Consider the following 27,896-nt stretch of genomic DNA (forward strand, 5'->3'; position numbering starts at 1 on the left):
TTTAGGAATTGTGGGTGATTGGAAAAACCACTTTACTGTGGCCCAGAATGAGAGGTTTGATGAAATCTATGAGCAAAAGTTAGATGGAACCTCTCTAAACTTCTGCATGGAACTCTGATCAAGATGAGAAGATAGACATCAAGGACAGGAGTCTGTCTGCAAGCCTCAATCCAGCCAAAGGAAGATCAGAAAGCAAACTGTAAATGCCAAGGACTGTGACACCGACTCTGTTATTACTGACATCACATTACAATTCACAAAATCATATTATGTCCAGTGTATACTTTCTCCACTATTCAGTACAAATCAGTAAGATGGCTTAATAAGCTAATAAATAAACAAACTTGAATAGTATAAATTTTATGATGACATCTTTCTAGGAGGTATAGCCTATATTCTAACTCTAAATAACTATCTTATGCACAAAAACACAAATATTAGAAATCATCTAAATGAATGTACAGAAATTCCTAATGTCTTTCTGCTCAATCGGTATTTTTCATGGTTACAGTGGGAAGACTCAGTTTGTGGACAACTTGTTGCAACATGCTCACTGGAACATTTTCTACCTGGTAGGAGGAAATTGAGGGAAGGACTTCAGGAGATGTCAGAAATCCAAATCTTAATAAACAGAATCATAGTCCTGGAGCATAAAAGAAACAGAAGAAAGGCATGAGGGTGACCTTTGGAAAGCACAAATTGTGTCTTGAAAAAAGCAGAATGGATGCTTGGTGTTCAACTTGCAGCCAGTTGAGTTTTGATCTCCTGTCATCTCTTCTGAGGAACAGCTTGTACTTTTGCCCACTTTAGCAGAGTCCATCTGCATTTGCTTGCCAGCATACTTCCTTCCACCTCCCACTCGCTCCATGTCTTGGGCATCCTTTTACTCCCAGTAACCAGGCAATATGGAGAACACAGCATGTTGCACGATGGCTCAGAAGACGGAAAGGCAAACACGTTTCGGGTCACAAATTCTCAGCACTTACCCTTTCACTTTAGTTGCAGATGTCAGCACTGCTAAGCTGAGATCAGCAGGAGCAGCCTGTGGTATGAGCAGGATATATATGTGAGTTCAGGGTACCTAGCATGAGCTAGAATGACATTTGCTTTCTATCACTCAAATGTACACTTTCTCCTAAATGTTGAGGACGTGGGCACAGCATGTGTTACTACCAGCAAGAGGTATGAGAAGGTGTAGTAGAAGTTAGTGGATGGAAGCTAAGAAACTGGAACATGGCCTAGACGAAAATGAGTGCTCCTGGCCCTGGGTCTTCCTTTCCCTTGTTTCTTGGCCATGAAAAATTCAATAAAATGAGGTGGTTAGTTTTGCTTTGCCATTTACCCTCACCATGATATTCTGTCCATCTCTCCACAGAATGTAAATTCCAAACCCAAGAGCTAAAATAAAGCTTCTGTCTTTATAAGTTGCTTTCCCCAGATATTGTTATAATGAAAGAAAGCTCACTAATACATTCCCAATGATGTGGTTATAAAATACTAGAAAAGTCTGAAATTTTGTTGAACTTATAGACAATCGCTTGGTTACTGCCGAAATCTAACCATATGTGTATAGTTAATTAACAATGTCTATTATATTAAAAAATTATATCCTAATTGTATTGTAAATTTTTATTGTTTGCTTCTAAGTCTTGAAATTATTCAAAGTTTCTCTAGGTAGAGAGTCCCCTCTTACAATCCAAACTAAACTGAAGTCCCTACATCTGCCTCCTTTCAGGGTTAAGTTCATAAGAGCCCAGAGTCACTCTAGCCTATAAAAGGAATGACTCTGGTCTCCAACCATCTACTGGTTAACTGTAGATTTAAGGTAAACTTTGGAAACATAATAGTGTCGAACTTAAGCCTCTTTTGGCTTTATTTTTCTGGGAGTTTCCTTTGTATTCAGAAATTAAAATAGCAGAACTTGAAAGAGATAAATGGTAAAACATACTATGTTGGCTTTGTACACGATTGTATTCATAATTTACCCATTGGCAATTTTTAACTATTACTTTTAGAGAAAAGAATTAATCAAGTAAATGAAACATTACATCAGAAGAGTAGTTAAGTAACTGTTAGAACGTTTATAAACATTTTAGTTTTATTAGCATTGACTTATGATTATTTTACTAGCACGTCTCTATATACACAAAATTCAATAAAAGAGTTTCAGTTACTCCATTTGTTTGCTATCAATCATTTATTTATTTCTGCTCATGATAAATACTGATAACAGACTGGGTGCAGGAAAATGGATAGTAAAAATGATTCAGTCCAGTTTAAGAATGAGCCAATTAATAAGCTCATGCAACCTTCCTCAGCAGACCTCTCTTACATCTGGTATCACTAACACCTTGAGGTCTCCAATGCTTTTTGTACTTCATGGTTACAGCTTTACTCTTGGATTTTGGGGGTACTGTTGAGGATCAGGGATCCATCCCCTTCTGTGGCAGTCTCAGTTCAGACTGAGACCTTTTAAACAAATGTGCATGTTCAGAAGTTGAAGTCTGCTATAGGTGGAGTTTTTCCTCAGTGTATGTTCATATCATCCCACAGCAGAGCAGGGGATTACAGGTAACAATCACAGCCTCTTTTTCAGCATACACCTTAGCTGAAATTTTCACTTTGTCTTTTCCTAGTCAGTAATCTGCAGATTTTTTTCCAATCTGTCTATCCAACAGTTGCTCTTTTTCACCACAGATGTAGACAAGAGAGTTCAGAGGAAGCCACAGCATAGCCTAAATGCTCTCTTGTCTTGAAATTACCTGTGCCAACTAATTAGTTCCTAATTATTTGATTTAATTTTCAGTTTAAGTGCTCAATTCTTAGCATCCATTCGTGAATTCAAGTACACCTAAGTTCATAATAGAAGCATTTTTACAGCTTTACTCATATATTGACCCTTAAACACAGATAGTAGGAGACTTCAATACCCTACTCAGTTGACATGTCATACAGACAAAACTAAATAGAGAAATACCAGAGCTAACTGACATCGAAAACTAAATGGATCTGACAAATATTTACAGAACATTTCACCCAAATACAAAGTAATATACTTTCTTCTTTGCACATCATAGAACTTTCTCCAAAATTGATCACATACTTAGACGCAAAGTCTTCATTAAGCCTGTATTAGTCCCAACACTTGCAATTTTGTTTAATCAGTACACTTGTTAACATTTTCCAGATTGCACAGCACATCAGTAAAATTATTTGGATAACTGACATGGGGAAAAAGACACTAGAGAGCACACAATTCTGAAAGAACAAGCATAAACGATATAGGTATTCTCTCCAGGAACAACTTATCTAAGAAAGTAGCATGGTGCTGGAAGTAGTTTGAAATATTTGAGGCTTATGAAAAACATGAAAGAGACACAAAATATCACTGAGCATGCTTTGTATCTGGGACATAACACTATTCTCCCTCTGGAATATCAACCTCGTCTAAGATAAAGGTTCATGTCAGGATAAATGTAAGGTATTTGTTATCAAAGCGGATCATTCCCAGAACTGAGGTCAATTCCCAGAAATTGAGTTTAATTCTCAGAACCCTCATGATGGAAGAAGAAAACAACTTCTGAAAAATTGTCTTTTGACTTCTAAATGTCTGCCTTGGCATTGGTGCCCCCACGACAGTATAAATTGTAAAAATCCCAAAACATAGAAATGAATGCCAAATGAACATAACATGGCCAAATAATTTTCTGGCATTAAATGGAAACAAAATTCAGGAAGAAGCTAAAACAAAAGCTATATAGGGGAGAAGATTAATTCTATCCAGTTTATATTTTCATTGGAAAACTTGCAAATACATCTATTGTTTATTCTCTCCAAATCTGTCTTCTTCTTGGCTGTGTTTGTGAATTTTGTCTATTCAAAATATGTCCTTAATATGCGGTTTATAACTTCCCTTAAAACTGGGCTCACAAACCTCTTGATTTTGCTATTTTTGAATGATTACTATTTATTCAATTACATTAACTATGATTTAAATGCTCTTCTAAGCTGTAAAAGAAGTCTTTAGACAATAATTTAAGACAAAGTCTGTGTTGTACATGTCAAGAAAGGGCATGTGTCCTGTATATATGTCCAGCCTTCTCCAGACATGGTGGTTTATAGATTTAAAATCTATAAATTATGTGGATAAAAACTCACACAGAACACACACACACACACACACACACACACACACACACAGAGAGAGAGAGAGAGAGAGAGAGAGAGAGAGAGAGAGAGAGACATTCTAATTAAAAAGTGCCATGCCACTCTAGAAAATAACTGTCACAGGTTTCACAGCTCTGTGCAAACACTAGCCAACATAAGAAACCCATGTTTACCATGAGCTGCCAGCATTTTAACTATTTCCACATTTGCAATGTGTTGTTTACATTGCAAATAGAGAGTAAAATCCTCTAGCAAAAATAATTGTATAATATTTTTACTATGAACAAGGTATAATAAGACCACAATTTTAAAATGTCAAATAAATCACTCAATCACAATCTAGTATTTTTCAGTCTACCCCCATGTAGACTCATTCTGGGGACTCTGCCCTCCAGTGTTCCCTCTCAACTGCCCCTCAGGTTTAGGATTTTGGGGATGCATACTAGACCTTGGACCAGGTGAGGAGCTGGGATACACATCCCTAGGCTCCACTGCGGGTGCAGGCAAATTCTGAAAAGGACCCATGGCTCAGCACCTCAGGTCACTATGAGACACGCAAAAAGGTATTACAGTCCTAGAAACATAAATCTGTTTCACTCGCCCTTCCAGATGAGCACATGGACCCCATACACTCCTGAGGTCCCATTCTTTTCACAGGGCTACATCCCTTTCCAGCACCCTGAACTTCCACATTAGCAAGCCATGCCCTTGCATTCAGCTATGCCCCTGAAACAACCACTTCTCAGGCAAAAAGATCTTACCCAGAATTGTCAAAGAAGTACCTATCCCTATTTGTGGAAGAGACTGGGGTATCATACTCAACTAAAACCTTGCACCTTGTGGATCATTTTCTCCCGACCGCCAAACTGCACAACACCAAATGTGGTATTTTTCCTGAGCATACTGGTCACCAAGAGAGGTTGGAGTGGGTGGGTGGGAGTGGGAGCATCCTCAAAGAGGCAAGAGGAGTGGGGAGGGGATGTGGGAGAAGGGGAATGGAGATAACATTTGAAATGTAAATACATAAAATATCCAAGAAGCATAAAATCAATTAAATAAATAAATAAATAAATAAATGAATAAATATTTTTTAAAAAGAGCTTAGGAGTCAAATGAATGACTCCTGTGATGATTTACTAAGTAAATCATATAGAGATGAATCTAAAAAAAAGTCTTCATTTTAGGAGAATGTTAATTTCCATTATTCATAATTAATAATCCCTAAACACAAATTGTTAATGAATAAAAATGTATACTACATGGTTTTTTATTGTTATTTGGTTGGTTGGTTGGTTGATTGATTGGTTGATTGGTTTCGGTGAGGAGTTAGACATCATGAAGAATGGCAGTATGAGGATGTGCAAACAATGACTTTAATATATGTGCTGGGTAGTTTTTGTCAACATGGCACAAACTAGAGTCACCTGGAAGAAAAACTCCAGTCGAGGAATTATGTCCATCAGATTGGTTTTTTTGCAGGTCTGTGGAGCATTTAATTCATGATTGATATGGAGGGTACTGCCAAATGTGTGTGCTACCCCTTGGCAGGAGGTCCTGGTTTCTCTAAAGCACACCCAGACAATATGGAAAGCAGGGCAGCAACCAATGTAACTCCATGTTCTCCTCTTCATTCCTGTCTAAAGTTACTGTGTAGGCATTCCTTCATGATAGCCTAGCTTGTGAGATGAAATAAACTCTTTTTTCTCACCTTCCTTACTTTTAGTCAGTATTTTCTTAAAGCAACAGAGCATCAAGCTATTCCATGTATCTAGACTTAGATGTATACTTGGCACCATCAGAGCCCAGTTCTTCCACCAAAGCAAATACTGAATATCCAAACACACCAGAAAAGCAAGATTTGGATTTAAAATTATGTCTCATAATGATAGAGGACTTTAAGAATGACACAAATAACTCCCTTAAAGACATACAGAACAACACAAGTAGAACAAGTAGAAACCCTTGAAGAAGAAACACAAAAATCCTTTAAAATACAAACAAGTAAAGGGATTGAACAAAATCATCCAAAATTAAAAATGAAACTAGAAACAATAAAGAAAGCAAAAAGGAAGACAACCCAGGAGATAGAAAACCTAGGAAAGAGATCAGGAGCCACAGATGCAAGCATCACCAACAGACTACAAGAGATAGAAGAGAGAATCTCAGGGGCAGAAGATACCATTAAAAAAAATCATCACAATTGTCAAAGATAATGAAAAATGCAAAAAGCACCTATCCCAAAACATTCAGGAAATCTGGGACACAATGAGAAGATCAAACCAAAGGATAATATGTATAGAAGAGTGCAAAGCTCCCCAAGTAAAAGGACCAGTAAATATCTTCAAAAAATTATGGAAGAAAACTTCACTAACCTAAAGAAAGAGATGCAATAAGCATCAACATAAAAGAAGCCTACAGAACTCCAAATAGATTGGGCCAGAAAAGAAATTCTTCCCATCACATAATAGTCAAAACATCAAATGCACAAAACAAAGAAAGAATATTAAAGGCAGTAAGGGAAAAAGGTCAACTAACATATAAAGGTAGACCTATGAGAATTACACCAGACTTCTCACCACAGATTATGAAAGCCAGAAGATCTTGGGCAGATATCATATGGAACTTAAGATAACACAAATGCCAGCCAAGGCAACTATATCCAGCAAAAATTTCAATTAACATAGATGGAGAAACCAAGATATTCCATGATAAAACCAAACCTACACAATATATTTCTACAAATCCATCCCTACAAAGGATAAGAGATAGAAAATTCCAAAACAAGGAGGGAAACTACACCCTAGAAAAAGTAAAAAACTAAAAGAAGAGAGACACACAAACATAATTCCACCTCTAACAACAAAATAATAGGAAACAACAATCAGAACTCCTTAATACCTCTCCAAATCAATGGACTCAATTCCCCAATAAAAAGACATAGACTAACAGACTGGATATGTAAAGAGGAACCAGAATTTTGCTGCATACAGAAAACACACCTCAGTGACAAAGATAGCCACTATTTCAGAGTATAAGGCTGGAAAACAATTTTCCAAGCAAATAATCCAAAAAACAAGCTGGAGTACACATTTTAATATTGAATAAAATCGACTTTCAACTGAAAGTCATCCAAAAAAATAAGGAAGGACACTTCATATACATCAAAGGAATAATCCACCAAGATGAACTCTCAATCCTGAATATGTATGCTCCAAATGCAAGGGTACCTACATTCATAAAACAAACCTTACTAAAGCTCAAATCACATATTATACCTCACAAACGAATAGTAGCAGATTTCAATACCTCACTCTCATCCATCGACAGATCGTGGAAAGAGCAATTAAACAGACATACAGAAACTGACAGAAGTTATGAACCAAATGAATTTAACAGATATTTATAGAACATTTCATCCTAAGACAAAAGAATATACCTTCCTTTCAGCACCTCATGGTCCTTTCTCCAAAACTGACCATATACTGAGTCACAAAACAGGCCTCAACAGATACAAGAAGATTGAAATAACCCCATACATGGTATCAGATCACCATAATCTAAGGCTGGTATTTAATAACAACAAAAACGACAGAAAGCCTGCATATACATGGAAGTTGAGCAATGTTTTACTCAATGGTCAAGGAAGAAATGAAGAAATATATTAAAAACTTTTTAGAATGTAATGAAAATTAGGGCACAACATACCCAAACTTATGGGACACAATGAAAGCAGTGCTAAGAGGAAAACTCATAGTTGAGTGCCTCCAAAAAGAAACAGGAGAGAGCATACATCAGCAGCTTGACAGCACACCTAAAATCTCTAGAACAAAAAGAAGCAAATACACCCAAGAGGAGTAGATGACAGGAAATAATCAAACTCAGGGCTCAAATCAACCAACTTATACAAAGAATCAACAAAACCAGGAACTGGTTCTTTGAGAAAATCAACAAGATAGATAAACCCTTAGCATGACTATCCAAAGGGCATAGAGAGTGTATCCAAATTAACAAAATCAGAAATGAAATAGGAGAAATAACAATAGATTCTGAGGAAATTCAAAAGATCATCAGATCCTACTACAAAACCCTATATTCAAGAAAACGGGAAAATCTGGATGAAATACACAATTTTCTAGATAGATAACAGGTACCAAACTTAAATCAGGATTAGATAAACCATCTAAACAGGCCCATTATAACTAAAGAAATAGAAGCAGTCATTAAAAATCTCCCAACCAAAAAATGCTCAGTACCAGATGGATTTAGTGTAGAATTTTATGAGACCTTCATAGAAGACTTTATACCAATACTGGCCAAACTGTTTCACAAAATAAAAACAGAAGAAACACTATACAATTCCTTCTATGAAACCACAATTAAGCTTATACCTGAACCACACAAAGACCCAACAAAGAAAGAGAACTTCACACCAATTCCCCTTATGAATATTGATGTAAAAATACTCAATAAAATTCTCGCAAACCAAATCCCAAAACACATAAAAATGATCATCCATCAGGATCAATGAGGTTTCATCCCAGGAATGCAGGAATGGTTCAATACACAGAAATCCATCAACATAATCAACTATGTGAACAAACTCAAAGAAAAAACCCACATGATCATTTCATTAGATGCTGAGAAAGCATTTGACATAATTCACCAGCATGAATCATTGGCTCCAGATCCAGCTAAATGTCTCTAAGATGATATATTTCAATAGCAACAAATGAAATGCATAAATCTGATGGGGACTTTGTGTACCCTTGCTACTCAGTGAGGGGCATTGCTCCATGTAGACTTTTACCCGATAGGAGAGAAATCAGATGAGTACCAGGACCCCACATCCAGTACCTCCTTCCTTCCCTATCTGCTGGAGGGAATAGGAGCAGGGGCAGTCAGTCCAGCTATTTGTAGCAGGGTCTTCACAAAGATCATCTCAAAACATTCCACAGGTATTCACCTCATAGAGGACAAAACTGAGTCCTTGAGATGCTCTGTACCTTGCTTTTTTGGACAGATCAGTTTTGGTTGGGACAGTGTTTTAAGTTCTACCCAGTAAACCTTTTGACCATATGTAACCAGTGCACCTGGCTTCTTTGGAGACTCAGAGGCCAAATCCAGATCTCTCATTGACTGTCCTTTCTCTTCTAATATTTTCATACTCTTTTGGACATATTCTATTGTGGAGGTTTACTTTCAGCATGTATGCATTTAGTCTCATGTAAACATATGTGAGTTGTGCTGCAAGAATTAGGTGCATATGTTTAGACATTTTGGTGAGGAATGCTTTACCTCCTTTGCTTCTAGGGCCTGATTTCTGAAAAGTAACAGGGCATCAGTGAGAAATCATTAACATGTAGTCAGAGGTGACAGAAGAGACAATGATGATGTCATTGTAGCGACTTTCACACTGGAAGACACTAAATTTTATATCTGTCTCAGTCCTGATTCCACTAAAAAAAATAAGCCTACTGTTATCTGCCAGGGTTACAGGTATTGGGCTTGGGGAATGTGAAACTCTTGGCCAGCTTCTTCATTGATCCATAATATTTCTTCTCTTGTAGGTCCCTGGCCACATCCTGAAGCTCATTTCCACTTCCCAATCCCAGGACCTTCACACTCAACACTTGTACAGAGATGAAGGATAGCATGTCACACCACCCTTCTGCTGGGAGACCAGCAGGCCATTGCATGAGCTTTAAAAGATCATAGAGGCTCTACACAGCATCAGAAAGACATGTTGTGAATAACAATGAAATGGTTTCTATTCCATCATCTACCTATAGACTACCATCCTCACTTCTCAGTAGTATCTGGGAATAAAGACCCCCTGTGAAAGCCTTTCGGGAGATGAGATCCCCAATTCATTTTCATGCTTTCTACAGTGCAGAAATGTCATTTATGTCCTCTTGGATTACCAAGGAAACTGGCCTTATCAGATGAGGAACGTGTCTCAGTAGAGTCTTGAGAAGGGAATGCACAACTGTTGGGCCTCTAGACTAGATCTGAGAAAGGCAACGTCCATGGACCAATTATGCCTGGCTACAACTAAGCTGAAGAGGGTGAACTGGAGGTCATCCTATTAGACAATTTCTCACTGAAAAATTCTATTTAAATATTGAAGTATTCAAGAATTCCAACATAACTTACGTAAATTGTCATTAAGAAAACTTTAAAACTTGGTTGATAGAAATATAAAGTTGTTAACATGAGGGAACTTTTGCACTTCATCTATAGACTTAGCCAAATCTAGTATGATGCTCAAATACCAAATGTAACAAATTACTGGAAGAGGGCAGAAAAGATTCCTCAAGACCCTGCACTTCTGGTTCTAGCACTTTCCACACAAAGCCTCCAAGAAAGAGAAAGTGCTACAAGGAAGGGACAAAGACTGAACACATGAGATTGACCACAAAAACCAGCAACAGATCACCTAATTCAAGTCAGCTAGTTCTGTCAAAGGCAGACAGGCAAATCAAGGCAGATAACATTGTTTATCCGCAAGGGTTGTAAAAGAAGCTTAAAAAAACAAGTAGGAAAGCCATTGAAATAATGAACACTGTCACCAATATTACACTGTCCCAAAATCTAAAACTATAGTGTTCATATAAAAGTTACCTAAGAGAATTACCTAACTGTGACGTTGTGAAGAGGATTATTCAGTTATGTTATAACATAACACAGAAAAGGTGAACTATGGACACAGGAGCTCTGCATTTACCAGACAAGAAAATACAGAATGTGGAGCCTGGCTTGTTCAAACACCTCCTTAGGACATCTAGAGTGAGCCTCATCACTGTAACACCCAGGTGCCACAAATTCCTATCCTATGCCAAGATACTGATTTACTATTTAGCAGTACCAAAGGAATGTCCTGGCAGACAGGCAGATGTGCTTTGTTTGCTGCTGTTTTACACTCAAGACTCCCTTATCCACTTCCAAGATTTCTCCACAGGAATGTGGGATAGAAGAATGATCACAACCCAAAGCTGTGTTGTCCCTTCCAGCTCTTACTGTTAGCTTTGCTTTTGACTTCCAAATACCTCAGGAAAGTAGAAGAGTGAGGTAAAAGATGGGAAAGACATGGAACATTCTGTAGCCTGAGTGTCTCAATGCTGCTTCTCCTAGAAAAGAGAAAGCCTAGGGCTGCACGTGTGCTATGAATTCTCTATACACACTGCTAGTTATCAACCCGTGCAGACATCCTCCTGCTCCCCCACAAAGACTTCAAGTTACCAGGCTCTGCTGGACACAGCACAGCTCCAACACTAGTAGGTACCAGCCCATGCAAATACTTGTGGCCCTATACCACATATACCTCTAGATATTAGGTCTTAACTGAGACCTTTTTCCACGCACACACAAACACATACCAAAACTCCACAAACATTACAATGTATCAGGTCTGGATGCCTCTCTCTCCACCACTCTATTCAATACATACCAGCAAGTCAGGACTTGACACATATGTCCTCCAGCTGCTCTGCTCAAATACCATTAGTAGTATTTGGCCCAGCTTGAAGTCCCATCCCCCAAAACCATCTCCTCAAATGTATTGCTCATCTAGAACCAGCTGAATATTTCCCCACAAAGCCCCATGTAACATACTCTATGACAAGCCTTTCTGTTCACCAACCATGCAGTTCTACATGAAATGTGTATCAGCAGTTGTTAGGCACCCTCCATAACCCCACATACTGAACCATTTCTTGGGGCCCTACTAGACACAAAGGTCATCTCATTGCCACCCAAAGCACACTGCTATTTAATGGACCATGCTAGGTAATACCCTGCTATAACCTTGCAGCACAAATGGAAGTGCACCTACATTCATAAAAGAAACTTTATTAAGCTCAAAGAACACATTGCAACCCACTCTAATAATGGACATAACATGGAAAGAGAAACTAAACACAGACACAGAGAAACTAACAGATGTTATGAACCAAATGGATTTAACATATCTATAAACATTTCATCCTAAAAAAAAAGAATAGACCACCTTTGCAGCACCTCATGGTACCTCCTCCAAAACTGACCATATAATCAGACACAAAACAGGACTCAACAGATACAAGAAGATTGAAATAATCCCATGTTCCCTATCAGATCACCATGGACTAAAGCTGGCCTTCAATAAGAGCAAAAATGATAGAAAGCCCACATACACATGGAAGCTGAACAACACTCTACCTGATGGTAATTTGGTCAAGGAAAAAATAAAGAAATTAAAGACTTTATAATTTAATGAAAACGAAGGCACAACATAACCAAACTAATGAGAAACAATGAAAGCAGTGCTGTGGAAAACTCATAGATCTGAGGGCCTCTAAAAGAAAACTGGAGGGAGCATACACTAGCAGCTTGACAGCACACCTAAAAGTTCTAGAACAAAAAGAAGCAAATGCGACCTGCGGATCCCGGCCCGCAGCAGCTCTCTGCTCCCAAACCCCGTGGGAGAGATCTCACCGCCTGGCCAGGTGGGCACTCCTGAGGCTGCAGAGCGGAGGAGACCACCAACACTGCCCACCCCTGCCCACATCCCTGGCCCAAGAGGCAACTGTATAAGGCCTCTGGGTTCCCGTAGGGGAGGGCCCAGGAGCGGCAGGACCCCTGCGACTGAGACACCACCGGAACCTGAAGGAAACAGACCGGATAAACAGTTCTCTGCACCCAAATCCCGTGGGAGGGAGAGCTAAACCTACAGAGAGGCAGACACGACTGGGAAACCAGAAGAAACTGCACTCTGCACACACATCTCGGACGCCAGAGGAAAACACCAAACGCCATCTGGAACGCTAGTGCACAGAAGCTCCCAGAAAGGGCGGCACATATCTTCCTGGTTGCTGCTGCCGCAGAGAGCTCCTGGGCAGCACCCCGCGAGCAAACTTGAGCCTCGGGACCACAGGTAAGACAAACTTTTCTGCTACAAGTGACCTGCCTGGTGAATTCAAGACACAGGCCCACAGGAACAGCTGAAGACCTGTAGAGAGGAAAAACTACACGCCCGAAAGCAGAACACTCTGTCCCCATAACTGGCTGAAAGAAAACAGGAAAACAGGTCTACAGCACTCCTGACACACAGGCTTATAGAACAGTCTAGCCACTGTCAGAAATAGCAGAACAAAGTAACACTAGAGATAATCTGATGGCGAGAGGCAAGCGCAGGAACCCAAGCAACAGAAACCAAGACTACATGGCATCATCGGAGCCCAAGTCTCCCACCAAAATAAACATGGAATATCCAAACACACAAGAAAAGCAAGATCTAGTTTCAAAATCATATTTGATCATGATGCTGGAGGACTTCAAGAAAGACGTGGAGAACTCCCTTAGAGAACAAGTAGAAGCCTACAGAGAGGAATCGCAAACATCCCTGAAAGAATTCCAGGAAAACACAATCAAACAGTTGAAGGAATTAAAAATGGAAATAGAAGCAATCAAGAAAGAACACATGGAAACAACCCTGGACATAGAAAATCAGAAGAAAAGACAAGGAGGTGTAGATACAAGCTTCACCAACAGAATACAAGAGATGGAAGAGAGAATCTCGGGAGCAGAAGACTCCATAGAAATCATTGACTCAACTGTCAAAGATAATGTAAAGCAGAAAAAGCTACTAGGCCAAAACATACAGGAAATCCAGGACTCAATGAGAAGATCAAACCTAAGGATAATAGGTATAGAAGAGAGTGAAGACTCCCAGCTCAAAGGACCAGTAAATATCTTCAACAAAATCATAGAAGAAAACTTCCCTAACCTAAAGAAAGAGATACCCATAGGCATACAAGAAGCCTACAGAACTCCAAATAGATTGGACCAGAAAAGAAACACCTCCCGTCACATAATAGTCAAAACATCAAACGCGCAAATTAAACAAAGAATATTAAAAGCAGTAAGGGAAAAAGGTCAAGTAACATATAAATGCAGACCTAGCAGAATCACACCAGACTTTTCGCCAGAAACTATGAAGGCCAGAAGATCCTGGACAGATGTCATACAGACCCTAAGAGAACACAAATGCCAGCCCAGGTTACTGTATCCTGCAAAACTCTCAATTAACATAGATGGAGAAACCAAGATATTCCATGACAAAACCAAATTTACACAATATCTTTCTACAAATCCAGCACTACAAAGGATAATAAAGGGAAAAGCCCAACATAAGGAGGCAAGCTATACCCTAGAAGAAGCAAGAAACTAATCGTCTTGGCAACAAAACAAAGAGAAGAAAAGCACACAAACATAACCTCACATCCAAATATGAATATAACAGGAAGCAATAATCACTATTCCTTAGTATCTCTCAACATCAATGGCCTCAACTCCCCAATAAAAAGACATAGATTAACAAACTGGATACGCAATGAGGACCCTGCATTCTGCTGCCTACAGGAAACACACCTCAGAGACAAAGACAGACACTACCTCAAAGTGAAAGGCTGGAAAAAAACTTTCCAAGCAAATGGTCAGAAGAAGCAAGCTGAAGTAGCCATTCTAATATCAAATACAATAATCCACCATGATCAAGTAGGCTTCATCCCAAGCATGCAGGGATGGTTTAATATACGGAAAACCATCAACGTGATCCATTATATAAACAAACTGAAAGAACAAAACCACATGGTCATTTCATTAGATGCTGAGAAAGCATTTGACAAAATTCAACACCCATTCATGATAAAAGTCCTGGAAAGAATAGGAATTCAAGGCCCATACCTAAACATAGTAAAAGCCATATACAGCAAACCAGTTGCTAACATTAAACTAAATGGAGAGAAACTTGAAGCAATCCTACTAAAATCAGGGACTAGACAAGGCTGCCCACACTCTCCCTACTTATTCAATAGACTTCTTGGAGTTCTAGCCAGAGCGATCAGACAACAAAAGGAGATCAAGGGGATACAGATCGGAAAAGAAGAAGTCAAAATATCACTATTTGCAGATGATATGGTAGTTTATTTAAGTGATCCCAAAAGTTCCACCAGAGTACTACTAAAGGTGATAAACAACTTCAGCAAAGTGGCTGGGTATAAAATTAACTCAGATAAATCAGTAGCCTTCCTCAGCACAAAAGAGAAACAAGCCGAGAAAGAAATTAGGGAAACGACACCCTTCATAATAGACCCAAATTATATAAAGTACCTCGGTGTGACTTTAACCAAGCAAGTAAAAGATCTGTACAATCAGAACGTCAAGACTCTGAAGAAAGAAATTGAAGAAGACCTCAGAAGATGGAAAGATCTCCCATGCTCATGGATTGGCAGGATTAATATAGTAAAAATGGCCATTTTACCAAAAGCAATCTACAGATTCAATGCAATCCCCATCAAAATACCAATCCAATTCTTCAAAGAGTTAGACAGAACAATTTGCAAATTCATCTGGAAAAACAAAAAACCCAGGATAGCTAAAACAATCCTCAACAATGAAAGGACTTCAGGGGGAATCACTATCCCTGAACTCAAGCAGTATTACAGAGCAATAGTGATAAAAACTGCATGGTATTGGTACAGAGACAGACAGATAGACCAATGGAATAGAATTGAAGACCCAGAAATGAACCCACATACCTATGGTCACTTGATTTTTTTTTTTTTTTTTTTTTTTGGTTCTTTTTTTTCCGGAGCTGGGGACCGAACCCAGGGCCTTGTGCTTCCTAGGTAAGCGCTCTACCACTGAGCTAAATCCCCAGCCCCTGGTCACTTGATTTTTGACAAAGGAGCCAAAACCATCCAATGGAAAAAAGATAGCATTTTCAGCAAATGGTGCTGGTTCAACTGGAGGTCAACATGTTGAAGAATGCAGATTGATCCATGCTTATCACCCTGTACAAAGCTTAAGTCCAAGTGGATCAAGGACCTCCACATCAAACCTGATACACTCAAACTAATAGAAGAAAAACTAGGGAAGCCTCTGGAACACGTGGGCACTGGAAAAAAATTCCTGAACAAAACACCAGTGGCTTATGCTCTAAGATCAAGAATCGACAACTGGGATCTCATAAAACTGCAAAGCTTCTGTAAGGCAAAGGACACTCTGGTTAGGACAAATCGGCAACCAACAGATTGGGAAAATATCTTTACCAATCCTACAACAGATAGAGGCCTTATATCCAAAATATACAAAGAACTCAAGAAGTTAGACCGCAGGGAGACAAATAACCCTATTAAAAAATGGGGTTCAGAGCTAAACAAAGATTTCACAGCTGAGGAATGCCGAATGGCTGGGAAACACCTAAAGAAATGTTCAACATCTTTAGTCATAAGGGAAATGCAAATCAAAACAGCCCTGAGATTTCACCTCACACAAGTGAGAATGGCTAAGATCAAAAACTCAGGTGACAGCAGATGCTGGCGAGGATGCGGAGAAAGAGGAACACTCCTTCATTGTTGGTGTGATTGCAGACTGGTACAACCATTCTGGAAATCAGTCTGGAGGTTCCTCAGAAAATTGGACATTGAACTGCCTGAGGTTCCAGCTATACCTCTCTTGGGCATATACCCAAAAGATGCCCCAACATATAAAAAAGACACGTGCTCCACTATGTTCATCGCAGCCTTTTTTATAATAGTCAGAAGCTGGAAAGAACCCAGATGCCCTTCAACATAGGAATGGATACAGAAAATGTGGTACATCTACACAATGGAATATTACTCAGCTATCAAAAACAACGGCTTTATGAAATTCGTAGGCAAATGGTTGGAACTGGAAAATTTCATCCTGAGTGAGCTAACCCAATCAAAGAAGACATACATGGTATGCACTCACTGATAAGTGGCTATTAGCCCAAATGCTTGAATTACCCTAGATGCCTAGAACAAATGAAACGCAAGACGGATGATCAAAATGTGAATGCTTCACTCCTTCTCTAAAAGGGGAACAAGAATACCCTTGGCAGGGAAGAGAGAGGCAAAGATTAAAACAGAGACTGAAGGAACTACCATTCAGAGCCTGCCCCACATGTGGCCCATACATATACAGCCACCCAATTAGACAAGATGGATGAAGCAAAGAAGTGCAGACTGACAGGAGCCGGATGTAGATCGCTCCTGAGAGACACAGCCAGAATACAGCAAATACAGAGGCGAATGCCAGCAGCAAACTACTGAACTGAGAATAGGACCCCGGTTGAAGGAATCAGAGAAAGAACTGGAAGAGCTTGAAGGGGCTCGAGACCCCATATGTACAACAATGCCAAGCAACCAGAGCTTCCAGGGACTAAGCCACTACCTAAAGAGTATACATGGACTGACCCTGGACTCTGACCTCATAGGTAGCAATGAATATTCTAGTAGAGCACCAGTGGAAGGGGAAGCCCTGTGTCCTGCATAGACTGAACCCCCAGTGAACGAGACCGTTGGGGGGAGGGCGGCAACGGGGGGAGGGTTGGGAGGGGAACACCCATAATGAAGGGGAGGGGGCAGGGGATGTTTGCCCGGAAACCAAAAAATTATTATTAAGTATTAAACAAATTTTAAAAAAAAGAAGCAAATGCACTCATGAGGAGGACAAGGCAGGAAATAATCCAAGTCAGTGCTGAAATCAACCAAGTAGAAACAAAAATAACTATACAAAAAATCAACAAAGTCAGGAGCTGGTTCTTTAAGAAAATCAACAAGATAGATAAGCCCCTAGCCAGACTACTCAGAGGGCACAGAGACAGTATCTGAATTAACAAAATTAGAAATGAATAGGACATGACATCAGAAACTGAGGAAGTTCAAAAAGTCATCAGATCCTATTACAAAAGCCTATTCTCAACCAATTGGAAAATCTGGAAGGAATGAACCATTTTCTAGACACATACCAGGTACCAAAGTTAAATCAGGACCAGGTAAACCATCTAAATAACTGCATAAGCCCTAAAGAAATAGCAGCCATTAAAAGTTTCCCAACCAAACAGAGGCCAGTACCAGATGGGTTAGTGCAGAATTCTGTCAGACCCACAAAGAAGACCTAATACCCTTCACACTATTCCACAAAATAGAAACAAATGGAAAAATACCCAACTCCTTCTATGGAGCAATAATTGTGCTTATACCAAAACTACACAAAGACCCAACAAGAGGATTTCAGACCAATTTCCCTTATGAATATTGATGGAAAAATAATGAATAAAATTATTGAAAACCAAATCCAAGAACTTATCAAAAGTTCCATCCATCATCATCAAGTTGGCTTCATCCCAGGAACGCAGAAATAGTTCAGTATATGTAAATACATCAATATAATTTGCTATGTAAACAAATTTAAAGGAATAAACCACTTAATCATCCCAATAGATGCTGAGAAATCATTTCACAAAATTCAACACCTCTTCATGATAAAAGTCTTGAAAAGATCAGGAACTCAAAGCTCATACCTAAACATAGTAAAATCAATAAATGGCAAAACAGTAGCCAACATCAAACTAAATGGAGAGAAACTTGAAATAATCCCACTAAAATCAAGAAGTAGACAAGGATGCCCACTCTCTTCCTACCTATTCAATATAGTACTCGACGTCCTAGCCAAAGCAATCAGACAATGAAAGGAGGTCAAAGGGATACAATTTGGAAAGTAAGAAGTCAAAATATAACTATTTTCAGATGATATGTTAGTATACTTAGAGCCCACAAAAATTCCAGAAGAGATCCTAAACCTGATAAACAACTTCAGCAAAGTGGCTGGATATAAAATTAACTCAAACAAATGAGTAGCCTTCTTCTATTCAAAGAATTAACAGGCTGAGAAAAAAATTAGGAAAATGAATCCCTTCACAATAGTCCCAAATAATGTAAAATACCTCAGTGTTACTCTAACCAAGTAAGTGAAAGATTTGTATGGCAAGGACTTTAAGTCTCTGAAGAAAGAAATTGAAGAAGATCTCAGAAGATTGAAAGTCCTCCCATGCTCATGGATTGGCAGGATTAATACAGTAAAAATGGTCATGTTGCTAAAAGCAAACTACAGATTCAGTGCAATCCCCATCAAAAACCTGACTCAATTCTTCATAGAGTTAGAAAGAGTCATTTGCAATCTCATTTGTTATAACAAAAAACACAGGGTAGCAAAAAATATCATCAACAATATAAAAACTTCTTGGGGGAATCACTATTCCTGACCTCAAGCTGTATTACAGAGCAAGAGTGATAAAAAATGTATGGTATTGGTAAAGAGACAGGCAGGTAGATCAATGGAATAGAATTGAAGACCCAGAAATGAACCCACACATCTATGGTCACTTGATCTTTGACAAAGGAGCTAAATCCATCCACTGGAAAAAAGGATAGCATTTTCAACAAGTGGCACTGGTTCAACTGGAAGTCAGCATGTACAATCAAACCATTCTTGTCACCCTGTACAGAGATCAAGCACAAGTGGATCAAGGGCCTCCATATAAAACCAAATACACTCAAACTAATAGAAGAAAAGTAGGGAAGATTCTCATACACGTGGGCACAGTGGACACTTTCCTTTTTTTTTTTTTTTTATTAACTTGAGTATTTCCTATCTACATTTCGAGTGTTATTCCCTTTCCCGGTATCCGGGCAAACATCCCCCCCCTCCCCTTCCTTATGGGTGTTCCTCTCCCAACCCTCCCCCCATTGCCGCCCTCCCCCCAACAGTCTAGATCACTGGGGGTTCAGTCTTAGCAGGACCCAGGGCTTCCCCTTCCACTGGTGCTCTTACTAGGTTATTCATTGGTACCTATGAGGTCAGAGTCCAGGGTCAGTCCATGTATAGTCTTTAGGTAGTGGCTTAGTCCCTGGAAGCTCTGGTTGCTTGGCATTGTTGTACATATGGGGTCTCGAGCCCCTTCAAGCTCTTCCAGTTCTTTCTCTGATTCCTTCAACGGGGGTCCTATTCTCAGTTCAGTGGTTTGCTGCTGGCATTCACCTCTGTATTTGCTGTATTCTGGCTCTGTCTCTCAGGAGCGATCTACATCCGGCTCCTGTTGGTCTGCACTTCTTTGCTTCATCCATCTTGTCTAATTGGGTGGCTGTATATGTATGGGGCACATGTGGTGCAGGCTCTGAATGGGTGTTCCTTCAGTCTCTGTTTTAATCTTTGCCTCTCTCTTCCCTGCCAAGGGTATTCTTGTTCCCCTTTTAAAGAAGGAGTGAAGCATTCACATTTTGATCATCCGTCTTGAGTTTCATTTGTTCTAGGCTTCTGACAATTTCCTAAAGAAAACAACAATGGCTTATGCTCTAAGATCAAGAATTGACAAATGGGACTTCTTAAATTTGCAAAGCTTCTGTAAGGCAAAGGATACTGTCATTAGGACAAAATGTCAACCAACAGATTAGGAAAAGATCTTTACCAATCCTACATCAGACAGAGGGCTAATATCCAATATATATGAAGAACTCAAAAAGTTAGACTCCTCAGAATCAAATATTCCTATTAAAAATTAGGATACAGAGCTAAACAAAGACTTCTCAACTGAGAAATATTGAATGATTGAGAAGTACCTAAAGATATGGTCAACATCCTTAGTCATCAGGGAAATGCAAATCAAAACAACACTGAGATTCCACCTCACACCATTCAGAATGGCTAAGATCAAAAATTCAGTTGACAACAGATGCTGGTGGAAATGTGGACAAAGAGGAATACTCCGCTATTGTGGGTGGGATTGCAAGCTGGTACAACCATGCTGGAAATCAGTCTGGCAGCTTCTCAGAAAATTGGACACAGTACTACCTGAGGACCAAGCTATAGAACTCCTGGGCATACACCCAAAAGATGGTCCAACGTATAACAATGACACATGCTCCACTATGTTCACTGCAGTCTTATTTATTATAGCCAGAGGCTGTAAAGACACCCCTCAACAGAGAAATAGATACAGAAAATATCATAATCTATAGAAGGTGTACTACTCAACTATTAAAATCAATGACTTCATGAAATTCATAAGCAAATGGATGGAACTTGAAAATATCCTGAGTGAGGTAACCCAATCACAAAATAATATACATGATATGTACTCACTGCTAAGTGGATATTAGCCCCAAAGCTTGGATTACTCAAGATACAGTCTACAGGCAACATGAAGCTCAAGAAGAAGGACAACAAAAGTGTGGGTACTTCAGTCCTTCTTAGAAGAGGAAGCAAAAATATTCATAGAAAGAGATATGGTGGGAAAGTTTGGAGCAGAGACTGAAGGAAAGGCCATCCAGAAACTGCCCCACCTGAGGATCCAGCCCATATACATACAGCCACCAAATCAAGACAATATTTCTGATGCCAAGAAGTGCATGCCAAGAAGAGCCTGATATAGATGTCTCCTGAGAGGCTTTGCCAGTGCATGACAAATACAGAGGCAAATGCTTGCAGCCAACCATTGAACTGAGAAATGGGGCCCTGATGGAGGAGTTAGAGAAAAGATCAAAGGAGCTAAATGGATTTGCAACCCCATAAGAACAACAACCAACCAACCAGAGCTCCTAGGGACTAAACCTCCACTCAAAGAGTATACATGAACTCTAGCTGCATATGTAGTAGACAGTAGGCTTGCTGGGCAACAATGGGAGGTAAAGCTCTTGGTCCTGCTAAGGCTCAAGCCCCCAGTGTAAGGAAATATCAGGGCATGGAGGTGGGAAGGGATGGCTGGATGGGTGGGGGAACAACTTCATAGAAGAAGGGGAAGGGGACATTTGATAGGGGAAATGGGATAACATTTGAAATATAAATAAATTTTTAAAATCCAATAAAAATATTTATACTTAGTACCCATAATAAATTAATACATGTAGTATATATGTATATAGTATGTGAAATATATTTAATGTTTATGCTAATTATGAATATTTTAATATATTCTAATTATACTAAAATGGATAATTACACTATTTTATAATTACAATTTATTTACTGTATTACATGCTCAAATTATAATAATAGTTACAAAACAAGTATAATAAGATATACTAAATATATATTATACACACACATATATATATCGCATAATCAATTTCATTATGCCATTTCTATGCATGCCTAAAATGGACTTTGATCATTTCTCTTGTAGCATTTCACTCCCTCCACAATGTCTTTGTAACTATGACTTTTACAAAAGCTTAGCCTTCTTTTTCCACATGACCAAAAAAGACAAAATATGTCCTATTTCTGTTTGTGAAACTGCTTTGTTTCCTGTAAAACTTCCTTTCTTTCTAGCTACTTTCTTAATGACAGGAGAGTTCACTAGTCCCTGTGCTGAGTAAGAACCCTTTGAGTCTCATTATATGTTATGATGTTATTTAACTTTTGGTTACAAATTATCCTTCTGTCCCTGAGTGGGAGGATTTTGAAAGTGAAAGAAGGGCTCTGTAGTGTGTTACTGAAATGGATGTGAAGTATCAAGTACTCTCATTGGTGATTTTCCTATCTCTGATCATCAGGAAAGGGAACTTGTGCTTTCTCTTTTCTTTGTGCTTAGTTGATTATGGGATCATTTGTGCTACCACAGGAATGAGTTCCAATGTAAACATTTGTGTTCTATTTCACCAGGTATTTTCTGTAACTTTGGTGTATATTTTTCTCCAAAGCTATTACAGAGTTGGGGAATCCATGAGGCCTTCTTTGGAGTTACATTTTTTGGTATCCCAAACTTGTTGCTTATGACTCTTGCTTTTAAGTGTTTTATTTCATTTTATTTAAATACTGAGGCATATATGAACTCCTTTCAAATATTCTTGTTTCTGAAAACATAAAATTTTGAATGTCCCTGAAAAATCATGTGAATTGTAGGCTATTGGGTAGAACATCACCTTATTTTTTTCTACACTGAATTTGTATCAGGTCTCTTTTAATCAGTGTCATTGGAGGGACTGCATGTTGGTCTTGCTAACAGCCATCTCACTTCAACAACAGAAACACTGGAAAGTCTATACATTCATGGAAAGTAACTCTCTACTCAATGATCTCTGGGTCAGGGAAGAAATAAAGAAATCAAAGACTTTCTAGAATTCAATGAAAATAAAGACCCAACATAGCCAAATTTATGGAATGTAATGAAAGCAGTGCTAAGAGGCTGGCACCAGATGCCTGCATAAAGAAATTAAAAGCTTCTCATACCAGCAATTTAAAAGTACACCTGAATGCTTGAGGGAAGAAAACTGAGGCAAGCACTCCAAAGAGGAATAGAAGGCAGGAAATCATCATTTAGAAACAAAGAAAACAATACAAAGAATCAACAAAACCAAGAGATAATTCTTTGACAAAATCAACAAGATAAACAAGCCCTTTAGCCAAACTAACCAAGAGAGAGAGAGACAGTATCCAAATAAACAAAATCAATAAGGAAAAGGGAAACATAACAACTGATGCTCAAAAAATCATTAGGTCTTATTTCACAAGCCTATGCTCCATAAAAGTTAAAATTCTTAATTAAAAGAATGGTTTTCTAGACATGTACCACTTAGTAAGGTTAAATCAAGATCAGGCAAATTACCAACGCAGCTCCATAACCCCTAAAGAAATAGAAGTGGTTATTAAAAGTCTCCCAACCAAAAGAGCCCAGGGTAGATGGTTTTAGTGCAGAATTCTACCAGATTTTAAAAGAAGAGATAATAATAATATTCCTCAAACTATTTCACAAAAATACAAACAAAGGAACACTGACAAACTAATTATATGAGACCACAGTCACCATATTACACAAAGACTCAACAAAGAAAAAGAACTTCAGATGGATTTCTCTTATGAACATTGATGCAAAAATACTCAATAAAATTCTCAAAAACCACAAACTGAATTCAGGAACACATCAAAGACATCATCCATCAAAACTAAGAAAGTTGCATCCCAGGGATGCAGGGATGATTCAATATATGAAAATTCATCACAACCACTCTGGAAATCAGTCTGGAGGTTCTTCAGAAAATTGGACATTGCACTACCTGAGGACCCAGCTATATCAATCACTACTGGGCATACACCCAAAGGATGCTCCAACATACAACAAAGAAACATGATCCACTATGTTCATAACAGCCTTATTTATAATAGTCAGAAGCGGGAAAGAACCCAGATGCCCTTTAACAGAGGAATAGATACAGAAAATGTACATCTACACAATGGAGTACTACTCAGCTGTCAAAAACAATGACTTCAGGAAATTCATAGGCAAATGGATGGAACTAGAAAATATCATTCTGAGTGAGGTAACCCAATCACAGAAAAACACACATGGTATGCACTCACTATACGTGGACATTAGCCCAAATGCTCAAATTACCCAAGATACAATCCACAGACCATATGAAGCTCAAGAAGAAGGACAACCAAAGTGTGGATGCTTCACTCCTTCTTAAAAGGGTGAACAAAAATATTCATAGGAGGGGATATGGAGGCACAGTTTGGAGCAGAAACTGAAGGAACACCATTCACAGCCTGCCCCACCTGGGTATATAACCCATATATATGTACAGCCACTAAAACTAGATAAGACTGATGAAGCCAAGAAGTGCATGCTGACAGGAGCCTGATATATCTGTCTCCTGTGAGGCACAGCCAGAGCATGTCAAATACAGAGGCAAATGTTAGCAACAAATCATTGAACTGAGAATGGGATCCCCATTGGGGGCATTAGATAAAGGATTGTAAGAGCTGAAGGGGCTTGCAACCCCATAAAAACAACAATGCCAACCAAGCTGAGATCCCAGGGCCTAAACCAATACCCAAAGACTGACTATACATGGACTGACCCATGACTCCATCTGCATATGTAGCAGAGGATGGCCTTGTTGGGCAACAATGGAAGGAGAAGCCCTTGGTTCTGCCAAGGATGGACCCCCAGTGTAGGGGAACATTTGGGGGGAAGGGGGTGGTTGGGTAGGGAAACACCCTTATGGAAGAAGGGGGGGATAGGATAGGAGGCTTATGTCTGGGAAACTGGGAAAGGGAATAACATTTGAAATGTAAATAAAAAAATCCCTGACACTATTAATGGGACTCTTTTATGCTTATAGACATTAGTCTAGCTTAACTGTGCTCTGAGAGGCTCTATCCAACAGCTAATTGATAGAGATGCAGAGATCCACAGCCCAACATTAGGTTGAGATTGAAGAGTTTTTGTGGAGCAGTTGTTGGAAAGATGGGATGGGCAGAGAATAGAAACTTCAGAAGAAGACCAACAGAAGCAACTGACCTGGACCCTTGGAAGCTTCCTGAGAATTAACAACCAAGCAAAGAGCAAGCATGGGCTAGACCTAAGCCTTGTGCAAATACGTGGATGATCTGCAGCTTGGTCTTCATGGGAGTCACCCAACAACTGGAGTGAGGGCTGCTTCTGAACCTTTTGCCTGCCTGTACATACCATTCACACGTAACTGGGGCACCTAGTCTGGCATCAGTGGGAGACCATACGCCTAGTACTGCAGAGACTTTATGTACCAGGGTTTGGTGATACCCAGGGAGGGACTCCCTCTGCTCAGAGAAGAGAGTGAAGGGAAAGTGGGGGGAGGAACAGTGTAAGGGGGGTGTGGAGCTAATGTTGGGTTGTAAAGTGAATAAATAATGAAAAAAACAAGGCAATTACTTAGCTATACTTCAGATGTAATATTTCATTTACTTTATTCATTCTTTGCTCCAAAAGTAATAGTTAAAATTACCAGTGGGTAAATTATCTTGCACTTACTAAACTAACCTTATATGTTTTACAATTTTGAACAACTTTACAAGTTACTGTTATTTTCAATTCTGAATAGAAATGTAAACTCCAAGCAAGACAAAGCCAGTAGAGGCTTAAGTTCATCACCAACAAGTTTCAACAATTTACCCCAAATTTACTGTTAACAGTACCTGGCTGAAGACACAAGCTGCGCCTTAAATACGCTGGAGCGACTCTGGGATGTTATGAACTTAACCTTGAAAGGAAGAAGGTATACGAACTTCTATTTGGTTTGGATTGTAAGAACAGACAAATTACTTACAGAAACTGAATTACTTCAATACACATGTGAAGACATAGAAGAAAACAATAAAAATTTACAATCCAATCAGGATATAAACATCTTTTATATCATAGCAGTTGTCAATTATCTATGCACATATAGTTAGATTTTAGTAGTAACCAAACAGTTGCTTCTAAGTTCAACAAAATTACAGATGTTTTTCAGCATTTTATAGCCACATCGTTGGGAATGGGTTGTTGAGCTTCCTTTCACTTTAATGAGTATCTGGGATAAGCAAGTTATAAAGACAAAAGCTTTATTTTAGCTTTTGCTTTTGGAATTTACATTCCATGGTCAGATGGACAGAATATCATCATGGAATTAAATGACAGAGCAAAACTGCCCACCTCATATTATTGAATTTTTCATGGCCAAGAAACAAGGGAAAGAAAAAGCAAGGGCCAGGAGCACTCATTCTCTTCTAGGTCACAGTCCAGTTTCGTAGCTTCCACCCACTAAGTTCTACCACACATTCTAATGGCTCTTGCTGGCACTAACACATGCTGTGCCCACGTCCTCGACATTTAGGAGAAAGTGTACATTTGAGTGATTGAAAGGAAATGTCATTCTAGCTCATGCTAGGTACCCTGAGCTCACATATATATCCTGCTCATGCCACAGGCTGCTCCTGCTGATCTCAGCTTAGCAGTGCTGACGTCTGCAACTAAAGTGACAGGGTAAGTGCTGAGACCCAAAACATATTTGCCTTTCTGTCTTCTGAGCCATCATTCAGTCGTGCAACATGCTGTGTTCTCCATATTGCCTGGTTACTGGGAGTAAAAGGATGCCCAAGACATGGAGCAAGTGGGAGGTGGAAGGAAGTATGCTGGCAAGCAAATGCAGATGGACTCTGCTAAAGTGGGCAAAAGTACAAGCTGTTCCTCAGAAGCAATGACAGGAGATCAAAACTCAACTGGCTCCACACTGAGCATCAAGCCTCCATTCTGCTCTTGTCCAGACACAATTTGTGCTTCCAAAGGCCACCTTCATGTCTTCTGTCTGTTTCCTTTATGACCTAGAAGTAGGATTCCCTTTACTAAGACTTGGATTTGTGACATCTCTTTGAAGTTCTTCCCTCACTTTCCTCCCACAGAACCTGCTCCCTTAAACACATTGCAACAAGTTGCAACATGTTGACTCTTCCCATTGTAATCAGGCAAAACAGACTGAACAGGAAGGACTTTAGGATTTCATGTACTTTAATTTAGATGATCACTATTGATGTGTGTTTCAGAGTTAGTATCCTGGTTATACCTTCTAGAAGAATGTCATCATAAAATGTATACTACTAGAGTTTTATTTATGTGTTTATTTACTAGCTCGTTAAGCTGTGTTACTGATTTGTACTGAAGAGTGGAGGAAGTATATACTAAACATGATGCTTTTATGAATGGTAATGTGATGTTAGTTATCACGGAGTAGGAGCCACAATCCTTGGCCTTTACAGGTTGCTTTCAGAGCTTCCTTTGGCTGAATTGAGGCTTGCAGACAGACTCCTGTCTTAGATGTCCTTCTTGATCAGAGTTCCATGCAGAAGTTTAGAGAGATTCCGCCCATCTTTTGCTTATAGATTTCATCAAACCTGTCATTCTGAGCTACAGTAAAGTGGTTTTTCCAATCACCCACAGTTCCTGAAATACAAAGCCCAGACAAGAACATCAGTCTCTGATTGACAGACTTTGTGTCCCTGACTGGAGGGTGGAGGGACCACAATGGAGCTGTCATAACAGGAATCTAATTCCACATCACCTTACTTCTCCTGTCTGAAAAGGACCCCTA

General features: G+C 39.2%; 2 protein-coding genes across 18 annotated transcripts in view; one reads left to right on the forward strand and one right to left on the reverse strand.

Moving 5' to 3' along the window:
• Positions 1-12,152, forward strand: part of LOC148003352 (sulfotransferase 1C2A-like) — a 38,707-nt gene extending 26,555 nt beyond the window's left edge. For 2 of the 7 annotated variants that reach the window (XR_015629327.1, XR_015629329.1), the window contains one exon: positions 5,759-5,882. Coding sequence is in view for 4 of the 7 variants with exons in the window: in XM_087568448.1 (XP_087424574.1) it covers positions 6-118 (113 nt within the window). In the remaining 3 variants the exon portion in view is untranslated. Of the gene's footprint in view, positions 1-5; positions 2,179-5,758; positions 5,883-9,734 lie in introns of those variants that run through there. The other 5 variants (XM_087568449.1, XM_087568450.1, XM_087568448.1 and 2 more) reach the window with 3 other exon arrangements.
• Positions 12,153-19,648: 7,496 nt separating this feature from the next.
• The window catches only part of LOC148003353 (sulfotransferase 1C2-like), a 35,459-nt gene continuing 27,211 nt past the window's right edge, over positions 19,649-27,896 (reverse strand). For 10 of the 11 annotated variants that reach the window (XM_087568453.1, XM_087568452.1, XM_087568460.1 and 7 more), the window contains one exon: positions 25,701-27,748. In XM_087568453.1, the coding sequence (XP_087424579.1) occupies positions 27,636-27,748 (113 nt within the window). In that variant the 3' untranslated portion in view covers positions 25,701-27,635. Of the gene's footprint in view, positions 20,340-25,700; positions 27,749-27,896 lie in introns of those variants that run through there. The other variant, XR_015629330.1, reaches the window with a different exon arrangement.

This window comes from Rattus norvegicus, chromosome 9 (assembly GCF_021556685.1).
Source record: "Rattus norvegicus strain SHRSP/BbbUtx chromosome 9, alternate assembly SHRSP_T2T, whole genome shotgun sequence".
Lineage (NCBI taxonomy): Eukaryota > Metazoa > Chordata > Mammalia > Rodentia > Muridae > Rattus > Rattus norvegicus.